The sequence below is a fragment of the Protobothrops mucrosquamatus genome, unplaced genomic scaffold (genome assembly GCF_001527695.2).
Source record: "Protobothrops mucrosquamatus isolate PMUCROS unplaced genomic scaffold, P.Mucros_1.0 scaffold183, whole genome shotgun sequence".
NCBI classification, from domain to species: domain Eukaryota; kingdom Metazoa; phylum Chordata; class Lepidosauria; order Squamata; family Viperidae; genus Protobothrops; species Protobothrops mucrosquamatus.
Genome location: NW_015386542.1, coordinates 667,744 through 678,121, shown reverse-complemented (window position 1 = coordinate 678,121; position 10,378 = coordinate 667,744). Strand labels below are relative to the sequence as shown.

Here is a 10,378-nt window from a genome sequence, read left to right as displayed (position 1 = left end):
TAATGTTTTGGAATAGTTTATAGTCTTTTTATTAACCAGGTATTTTGTTTTTTCCTCTGCAGGACGTTTTACCAGTTTGAAGCAGCGTGGGATAGCTCCATGCATAACTCTTTGCTCCTGAATCGTGTTACCCCTTACAGAGAAAAAATCTACATGACCCTCTCTGCTTATATTGAGGCAAGACATATCAGCACCTTCATAATAATCCCTGTGTTATTGTCAGATCAACATTGGCATCTGCACGGCTGTGTTTCAAAATTTGTATGATGCCAAGCATAACCTCATGATCCAAGTCCACCCTTTTCTACATGCATGTAATCAGGAATATAGAATGATTTGAGATAGTGTTTAATACTTTGTTACCAATGATATCCAGCCTTGGCTGATGCTGAGAAAGCTACTGAGGCCAGATCATATTAGGAACTTGATGAACGTGAAGCATATGGGCTAGATTCAGTATTCCCTCCAAAATCCCAGAAGAAGACAATAAACAAACCAACTTATGTAGGGATTCAAAAATAATTACACAGATATAGAAATGTAATCACTAGTTTAAGCTTGTTTTTTTTATTAAAAAAATATTCACTGTATATGTGAAGGAGAAGCAGAGCCTGGGGTCAGAGTCAAGAGAGGAATCAGTCTGGAGTTGTTACATTCTCATAAACGGTCCAAGTCCTGCTCCTCCTGAATTCAATTAACTCTTATCCAGCACCAGTATAGTACTGACCATTAGTTGACTAAATTCTTGTGTATAAATCAACTTAACTGGAGCTTAGTGTGTGGTCCTGATTCTTTAGGCCTGACAGTATAATAAGATTATGCTTTCATTTCAGATGGAGAACTGCACTCAACCCGCTGTGGTCACCAAAGATTTTTGCATGGTCTTTTACTCCAGAGATGCCAAACTCCCTGCTTCTCGGTCAATCCGTAATCTTTTTGGAAGTGGAAGCCTTCGAGCTTCAGAAAGGTAAGAAAGGCTAGAAGGCAAGCACATCTTATTAGGATAAAGAATATACTCCTGATCAACTGACATGGAAGCTGTATGTGTATATCTTAGTAGACATTAATAGTGCTACGTTCATATGGCTGTTGGGCGCCATATGAAATTTTCAGCTTAACTTTAAAATTCTCAAAAAAAACAGTTTGGTCTCCTCATCTTGAAAGATGTGGTGGAGTAAAATGATTCCTTGAATGTACCATATTCATAAGAATGGTGTATCTTCTATTAGCTTGTTTTTTTTTCACTTTCTGCTACAGTAACCGTGTGACTGGGGTCTATGAGCTCAGCCTCTGCCCAGTTGCTGATGCTGGAAGTCCAGGTAAGAAGTTTTGTCTTTATGAAAGGGTCTCCATGAGGTGTTGGGCTTATAGTTAAACAAGAGGGATACAGCATTAGAAGGCAAGATTTAATTGTTCCTATAACTTACAAAATATGAATGTGTTGCATGTGCTTATAGATGGCAGCTAGGCTGAATAAACATTTCCTCTGTAGGTATGCAAAGGAGACGAAGGCGTGTGCTGGACACCTCTGTGGCCTACGTACGAGGAGAAGAGAATTTAGCTGGGTGGCGACCCCGTAGTGACAGTCTCATCTTGGATCATCAATGGGAACTGGAAAAATTGAGTCTTCTACAAGAAGTAAGACTCTAGCCTGAGGCCTGTCCAACTTAGTCCTGCCCAAGTAATGGGCAGGTGGCAAGAGTAGATTAATGTAGAGTAAAATACTTAAAATGCTCTTCACTATCCTGGATGTATGGATTCTAACTTGCACAATCCTCCACCTGGCATGGCCATTCCTGATAATGGAAGGTATCAATAGCAAACTAGCTTTTCTTTCCATAGGTTGAGAAAACAAGACATTATCTGCTCTTGCGTGAGAAGCTGGAGACAACTCAGCGCTTAGGTCTGGATTCCTTATCCTCAAGCTCCAGTGAAGAGTCTGATTCCCGCAGCACATCTTATGTCTCATCTCCAATCTCTGCAGATGGTACCCCAGAAGGGAGGCCTTTACCTCTTGACATTCCTAGTGAGAGACAGAAAGAACTTGCAGTCAAGGTATAGAACATGGAATGTGCCTATCGGCTGGGATAGGGCTGGAAAAGTTGACTTCATATTTTCTTTTAAGTCTAAGATCTGACGGGTATTTCTGTACTTGCATTCTGAAGGAATCTGAATAGTCTCTGCAAGTTCCAATATTTTTTTCTGAAAGTAACAGTCATTTCTGAATGAAGAGATAACATTTCTTAGCAGGAAAGCTTTCTCAGCAAAGAGCATTTCCTTAATTTGGAGGCCCATTGAAAATATCTATAGATTTCTACAATACAGGTACATGGTGGTAATTTCCAGCTGCACTAGTTTTTATCATCAGTTATAAATATTTGTTTTGTGCCATTACAAAAATTATTCCTTTCCTCCACTTCTTCAAAGGATTGAACATTCAAGTGAAGTCCTTATTAATCTTTGCTGCCCTTGGAGAGAAAAAGAGAGAAAGGAGAGAGACATGTATGTTGAGAGGCAGACAGAAAGGCAGGAAGACTGTCCATAGGAATAAAAGTTATCCAAACTTGTTTGACTACAGGTTGTCCTCACTTAATTACTGGTCAAGTGGTTTAATGACCATTCAAAGTCATGACAGTCTTGACATGTCGCGGAAGGAGTGCTTCACAGCCTGTAAAGCACTTTTGACAGTTGTAAAATGACATGCTGCCCCAACCCCCATGGTCACATGACTGCATTTGAGGCACTTGTCATCTTACATTTACAACCAGTTGCAGCATCCCGTGGTCACGTGACCATGATTTGCAGGGTTTGTTTTGCCATTTTTCTGATAGAAAATGGCAAAAAATGTCCATTGGAGATGCTGGATTTGCTTAATGACCACACAGTTTACTTAATGACAGTGATGACTCACTATATGGTTGTTATAAATGCAATTGTAAAATCAAGTCAGGTCGTGTGGTGATCCTCTAACAACCATCCAATTGTGATGGTAAATAGAGGATTACCTATATAGTTAATTTTTGTTCCCAGAATCAAAACTCAGTTTTCCTTTCTCTTTCTCCATTTTTTTGCAGTGCTTGCGCCTTCTTACACACACTTTCAACAGAGAATATAGCCATAGCCATGTGTGTGTCAGTGCAAGTGAGAGCAAGGTAAAATACCTACTGTGCTTTCGTACCTATTTACTCTTTACTATTCACTCTTATTATCTCCCATATTTTAAAAGCTAATCATTTCAGAATTGACTCCCAGGGTACCAAATAGAGCTAATACATTTAGCTTTGGATACATTGGATTTTGGGGCAAAAAAGGAGACTAATCTATATACAGTAAAGTATCAAATTCTGATAACTGTGAAATTATGGAATCCCACTGCATCTGAAATGTTCTCATCCTGAACTTCTACTTTGTATTGTGGAACAAATTACAAGTTACCCTAGAGCAGGGATGTCACACTCTATTTCATTGAGGGCCACATCAGCATTGTAATGCCCTCGGGGGCGGGGGGCGGGTGAGCATGGCCGACTGGGTAGGCGTGGCTGCAGTGCTCACAGCTGACTGGGTGGGCGGGGGTGTGGCCATCTCAATGTTGCTTGATGGGGGGACACCTGTGGGGGCCGGGCAGGGTTGGGGGAGATCCAGGGTTCTGTGGTAGGTGGGATGGTGGGCAGGAAGCTTGTCCTGCGGGGTGAGGCAAGGTGAGGCAGGGTGAGGGTGCTGTTGCCATGGGGCAAGGCAAGGTGAGGCTGCTGCCCCGTACATAGAGGCCCATGAGCGCATGGGGGCTGACAGTTTATTTATTTATTTATTTATTTATTTATTGTTTATATTTATATCCCGCCCTTCTCCTTGCGGACTCAGGGCGGCTAACAACCAGATAAAAATGCAAATCCCAAAACTACAGATTAAAACATAATTAAAAACAAATATTAATAATTGGTCTGATTAATTTAAAATTACTTTAAAACCCCCATTAAAATTTTTCCCCTAGTTCAGTCCTGCAAGCTGGAATAACCATGTCTTAAGGGCGCGGCGGAAGGAAGGGAGATCAGGGATCACCCTGATCTCTGGGGGTAGTTCATTCCAGAGGGTGGGAGCTCCCACAGAGAAGGCCCTCCCCCAGCAGCCACAGTCTGCTGTTCCCTCGACCAACGCACTCTGCGAATACTGGGCCAGCCCTCCAGTAGCATGCGGAGTAGGGGAGGTGAGGGGGGAGGCACATGATGCAGACCGCCGGACATGCCTACTCCGTCCCATCTATTTTTGCTTTCAGTTGGAAAGCAGGTCACTGCTGGTCATCTCTTCGGCCCCCTTGCAGATCTTGCCCTTGGCCTGCGCGTGGAGCCTGTTCCCTTCATGCAGCCGATGCACCTTGGCCCCACCTCGAGCCGGCGCCAGCAGCTTGTGCAGGTCCATTAGGCCGTCACTGCCACCTGGAGCAGCAGGCCTGCCCAGCATAAAGGAGGTGAAGCAGCCAGCTAGGAAGCTCAAGTAGAGGTGGTAGAGCATGCCCATGCCCAGCAAGCAAAAGGCCATCCCAAGTGGGGAAAGCAGGATCCCCATCTGCGCCATGGCCACCCAGGCCCAGCCAAGATTGAATGCCTCCCCCCCATCTCTGTTGGTGCTGGGCAGCCATGGTGCCGATGGGGATCCGGCTTTCCCTGCTTGGGGTGGTCTTTTGCCTGCTGGCCCTGGACGTACTCTACCACCTCTACTCGGGGCTTCCTAGCTGACCACTTCACCTCCTTCGTGCTGGACGGGCCTGCAGATCTGGGCAGCAGCGTAATGGACCTGCGTGAGTGGCTGGCAGCTGTGATGGGTACTGAGGTACGCGAGGGGAATGCGCTCCATCCGCGGGCCAAGGACAAGACCCATGAGGGGGCTGAGATGACCAGTAGCGACCTGCTGTCCAACCAAAAAGAGATGGGACCGAGTAGGCGTGTCCAGCAGTCCGCATCATGTGCCGAATCCACGTGCGGCCAATGCCGCCGCAGCACTTCTGCTGGCAGGCTGGTATTCATAGTGGGCTATGCAGCCCCTGCTGCCAGATGTCAGCCCCCTTGTGCTCACCACCTCCTGTGCACACGCCTTGGGGGCTCCCGGGCAGGGCAGGGCTGGAGCCAGGGCGGCGGGGGCCAGTCCCTCACTGTCTCCAGGACATCCCCGTGGGCCAAATATCAGCCAATTGTGGGCTGGATGCAGCCCGTGGGCCTTGTTTGACATGTCTGCCCTAGAGGGCTTATTCTAACTTCATTCTGATGTCCTAAACTCATATTTTTCTCTTTTACTACATATACTGCCTTTAGAAGAATAAATGATAAATGCACATAATTTGTAGACATTAGGGTACCTGTTTTCTGGGAAGGTCCTGAATATATACTCTAGTTGCAAAAGTGCTGAAGCATGCAACCAAATTTGGAGATATTTGTTTTCAGACAAGCATATCCAGTAACAGATTCTTTTTATACCCAGCTATCTGAAATGTCAGTGACTTTGCTGAGAGACCCTTCCATGTCAGGCCTTGGTAGTGCTACTTTGACCCCCTCTTCAACTTGTCCATCCCTGATTGAAGGCCATTATAGTGCTACAGAAGCCAGGTAAGAAAGGTAGCAAGGCTAAAAAATGTCGGGGTTATGTATCAAAGGTGCATAGTTTTACCATGAAAAATAAAGACCATTGGTCAAAAGGTAATTGAAGCTATAAGCCTGCTTTTCTCCGCAGAACTCTGCAGCTCCCTTCCAGGGCACAAAGTCCTGAAATTGAGCTCACAATCGAAGGAGAGAAGAAGAAATCCCCTGCTTGCGGGTCTGAGGATGATAAAGAAATCCAGCGCCTGTTGGTTCCTGATATTCAAGAGATTCGGGTCAGGTAAAAACTATGGGCAAGTGGAAAAATTAGCAACTTGGCCAAAACTGTGAATTTTATTCCAATCATTATGAGCTGGACCAGATTATCAGAGAGTCATCTCATTCCAATTATATTGACCCATCCCACCCATCAGTCTTCCAGATGTGCCAGTGGCCACAAAATTGCTCCATAGGATTGATTACTGAGTATACATTGTGACGTTTGTATGTGGTTACTAAGTGGGATGCCAATGTGTCTCCTCCACAGCCCTATTGTCTCCAGAAAAGGCTACCTACACTTTCTGGAACCCCATACAAATGGGTGGGTGAAGCGCTATGTGGTTGTGAGACGCCCCTACGTCTATATCTATAACGGCGACAAAGATTCTGTGGAGAGAGCAGTCCTCAATCTCTCATCAGCTCAGGTGGAGTACAGTGAAGACCAGCAGGCAATGCTAAAAGTAAGAACAAACTTTGTTAAAATAACTGTCCCTGCAACGAATGTTTTGCCTTTTCAAGATTCCGAGTCAGTTTTCACACATATATTGAATCATAAACAAGCCAAGGAAATTTTAGTTTAATGTATTCGGTGAATTCTGGCTCCACTTTTCATGGAGCTGTTTTTAAGCTGCCATTTCTTCCCTGGAAGGTTATTTTCTTTCCTTCACCTTTCTTTTCTAGGAAATACAATGATAAGGTTGCTTTTGGAATCACTGTAAATAGGACCTAGGTTTAAGGTAGAAAATCACTGGCCAAGATGATTCTTTAGACCAGGGGTGTCAAACTCAATTTCATTGAGGGCCGCATCAGCATTGCGGTTGCCCTCGGGGGGCTGGGTGGGTGTGGCCAAGGTGGGTGTGGCCTACTGGTGGGTGTGGATGGAGTGGGTATGGCCTACTGGGTGGGCATGGCCAGTTCTACATCATTCGTGTCAAGGGTCCCTGTGGGGGCCTGGGCAGTATTGGGACAGATCTAAGGGTCTCTGGCAGAAGGGGGTGGGACCGGGGCAAGCACCAAGGCATGGTCCATTTCTTCATTCCTCACAAAGGGTGACACCTCCCCAGCATGCACCCAGGGGGCGGCACTGACGCAGCAGGGGCTGGTTCCTCACTGTTTCTAGACGGCCTTGTGGAGCTAAGACTGAATGCGTTTCAGCATAAATGGCTACCACAAAATTGTACATTGGCTCCCGGCCGGCCTGGGCCAGGGCCAAGGCAGCGGGGACTGTTCCCTCACTGTTTCCAGGATGGCTTCGCGGGCCACATGAAACCACTTCGCGGACCGCATCCGGCCCCCGGGCCTTGTGTTTGACATGTCTGCTTTAGACTGTCAGATAAATATACTGCTAAACTGACAGTAATCATTTTAAGAGCCAGTTTGGCTTAGTGGTTAAGGAACCAGGTTAGAAGATAGGAGACTGTGAGTTCTAATCCCATGAAAGCCGACTGGGTGACCTTGGGCCAGGCATTCTTTTAGTCCAACTCCCATCATAGGGTAGTTAGTTGTTGTGGGGAAAATAAGAGGAGGAGATGTATTGGATATGTTTGCTGCCTTGAGTTATTTATAAAAACAGTAAAGGCAAGATATATTTATAATAAATATATCAATAAATAATTTGATGAATGGATTTTGGGGGGATGAGAACAAATAACCAAACTCATTCTGATTAATGTAGGTTGCAAGTCCCATATTAGCAAAAGAATGTGTGCATCAAATATTTCAAAACCAGGTCTGTTGCAATATGGATTGTTAAGACTGTATGCAAGCAAAATATGGGTCTGGGATCACATGGCTTGATTTCTGTAATTTGTAGTCATTATAGTTGCAGTCACTATATACCGTAGTCATCCTGTTCTTCTATTAATGAGTCTAACTAGCAACTTTTTATTTGGTTTAGACGCCTAACACCTTTGCAGTGTGCACTGAACATCGTGGAATTCTGTTGCAAGCAAGCAATGATAAGGACATGCATGATTGGCTATATGCATTTAACCCTCTCCTGGCTGGATCAATAAGGTAACTGAATGCCTTAAAAGGCTCCTCTTCAGAATGGCTTTCCCAAGATGTCTTGCTTAAGATGTCTTGCACAACAGCTCCCATTGCTGGATAGCTGACTTAAAATTATGGAAGGAACCAATTGAAAAAGGCTCTTCTAGAAGAAGAGTAAAGCATTTACACTACCATTACAGATGTGCAACCTCTGATTCAGTTGAGATTCCTGCACCTGGATGGAAGTCTGAAGTGTAATGCCTCTGTTTTTTTTTCTCAAGCCTTTACATTTGTTCTATCTTGGCTTCTCCAACAGGTCCAAATTGTCCAGACGAACAACAACCCAGGCAAGAATTTAACTTAAAAGAGCTGCTCACCTCAAAAAAACAGAAAAAGTGAAATAATGGGTGCTGTTGGAAGATCCCCATCTGAAATTTGGATTTTTCCTGTCATTCATCTCCTCAGATGCCTGTGCCACAGAGTGATCCATCATGAGTTACAGCTTCATTGGGCAAACTCATTTCCCTTNAGCTAGGCTGAATAAACATTTCCTCTGTAGGTATGCAAAGGAGACGAAGGCGTGTGCTGGACACCTCTGTGGCCTACGTACGAGGAGAAGAGAATTTAGCTGGGTGGCGACCCCGTAGTGACAGTCTCATCTTGGATCATCAATGGGAACTGGAAAAATTGAGTCTTCTACAAGAAGTAAGACTCTAGCCTGAGGCCTGCCCAACTTAGTCCTGCCCAAGTAATGGGCAGGTGGCAAGAGTAGATTAATGTAGAGTAAAATACTTAAAATGCTCTTCACTATCCTGGATGTATGGATTCTAACTTGCACAATCCTCCACCTGGCATGGCCATTCCTGATAATGGAAGGTATCAATAGCAAACTAGCTTTTCTTTCCACAGGTTGAGAAAACAAGACATTATCTGCTCTTGCGTGAGAAGCTGGAGACAACTCAGCGCTTAGGTCTGGATTCCTTATCCTCAAGTTCCAGTGAAGAGTCTGATTCCCGCAGCACATCTTATGTCTCATCTCCAATCTCTGCAGATGGTACCCCAGAAGGGAGGCCTTTACCTCTTGACATTCCTAGTGAGAGACAGAAAGAACTTGCAGTCAAGGTATAGAATATGGAATGTGCCTATCGGCTGGGATAGGGCTGAAAAAGTTGACTTTCATATTTTCTTTAAGTCTAAGATCTAACGGGTATTTCTGTACCTGCATTCTGAAGGCATCTGAATAGTCTCTGCAAGTTCCAATAATATTTTTTTCTGAAAGTAACAGTCATTTCTGAATGAAGAGATAACATTTCTTAGCAGGAAAGCTTTCTCAGCAAAGAGCATTTCCTTAATTTGGAGGCCCATTGAAAATATCTATAGATTTCTACAATACAGGTACATGGTGGTAATTTCCAGCTGCACTAGTTTTTATCATCAGTTATAAATATTTGTTTTGTGCCGTTACAAAAATTATTCCTTTCCTCCACTTCCTCAAAGGATTGAACATTCGAGTGAAGTCCTTATTAATCTTTGCTGCCCTTGGAGAGAAAAAGAGAGAAAGGAGAGAGACATGTATGTTGAGAGACAGACAGAAAGGCAGGAAGACTATCCATAGGAATAAAAGTTATCCAAACTTGTTTGACTACAGGTTGTCCTCACTTAATTACTGGTCAAGTGGTTTAATGACCATTCAAAGTCATGACAGTCTTGACATGTTGCGGAAAGAGTGCTTCACAGCCTGTAAAGCATTTTTGACAGTTGTAAAATGACATGCTGCCCCAACCCCCATGGTCACATGACTGCATTTGAGGCACTTGTCATCTTACATTTACAACCAGTTGCAGCATCCCGTGGTCACGTGACCATGATTTGCAGGGGTGTTTTTTTTGCCATTTTTCTGATAGAAAATGGCAAAAAATGTCCATTGGAGATGCTGGATTTGCTTAATGACCACACAGTTTACTTAATGACAGTGATGACTCACTATATGGTTGTTATAAATGCAATTGTAAAATCAAGTCAGGTCATGTGGTGATCCTCTTAACAACCATCCAATTGTGATGGTAAATAGAGGATTACCTATATAGTTAATTTTTGTTCTCAGAATCAAAACTCAGTTTTCCTTTCTCTTTCTCCATTTTTTTGCAGTGCTTGCGCCTTCTTACACACACTTTCAACAGAGAATATAGCCATAGCCATGTGTGTGTCAGTGCAAGTGAGAGCAAGGTAAAACACCTACTGTGCTTTCGTACCTATTTACTCTTTACTATTCACTCTTATTATTTCCCATATTTTAAAACCTAATCCATTTCAGAATTGACTCCCAGGGTACCTGGAAGGCTCACTGACTATAGGGGGCGAAACTTTGGCTCCCTCGGAGAGGGTACGCAACTTGGGGGTCCTCCTGGATCCACGGCTGACACTGGAAGACCAGTTGACGGCTGTGGCCAGGGGGGCGTTTTACCGGGTACGCCTGGTGCACCAGTTGCGGCCTTTTCTGGACCGGGATGCCTTGCGCACAGTCACCCATGCTCTTGTCACCT

At 44.4% G+C, this 10,378-nt stretch overlaps 2 protein-coding genes across 6 annotated transcripts in view; both read left to right on the top strand.

Annotated features, from left to right (window-relative positions):
* LOC107285531 (kinesin-like protein KIF1A) overlaps nucleotides 1–8,194 on the top strand; it is an 82,748-nt gene extending 74,554 nt beyond the window's left edge. For all 5 annotated transcript variants that reach the window (XM_015813731.1, XM_029283696.1, XM_029283695.1 and 2 more), the window contains 10 exons: nucleotides 834–967; nucleotides 1,258–1,319; nucleotides 1,493–1,638; nucleotides 1,843–2,055; nucleotides 3,075–3,152; nucleotides 5,473–5,597; nucleotides 5,722–5,868; nucleotides 6,115–6,307; nucleotides 7,744–7,862; nucleotides 8,152–8,194. In XM_015813731.1, coding sequence (XP_015669217.1) covers nucleotides 834–967; nucleotides 1,258–1,319; nucleotides 1,493–1,638; nucleotides 1,843–2,055; nucleotides 3,075–3,152; nucleotides 5,473–5,597; nucleotides 5,722–5,868; nucleotides 6,115–6,307; nucleotides 7,744–7,862; nucleotides 8,152–8,194 — 1,260 coding nt within the window. The remainder of the gene's footprint in view (nucleotides 1–833; nucleotides 968–1,257; nucleotides 1,320–1,492; nucleotides 1,639–1,842; nucleotides 2,056–3,074; nucleotides 3,153–5,472; nucleotides 5,598–5,721; nucleotides 5,869–6,114; nucleotides 6,308–7,743; nucleotides 7,863–8,151) is intronic.
* A 202-nt stretch (nucleotides 8,195–8,396) lies between these two features.
* The window catches only part of LOC107285534 (kinesin-like protein KIF1A), a 7,521-nt gene continuing 5,539 nt past the window's right edge, over nucleotides 8,397–10,378 (top strand). Inside the window, exons 1-3 of the mRNA XM_015813732.1 lie at nucleotides 8,397–8,540; nucleotides 8,745–8,957; nucleotides 9,984–10,061. Coding sequence (XP_015669218.1) covers nucleotides 8,397–8,540; nucleotides 8,745–8,957; nucleotides 9,984–10,061 — 435 coding nt within the window. The remainder of the gene's footprint in view (nucleotides 8,541–8,744; nucleotides 8,958–9,983; nucleotides 10,062–10,378) is intronic.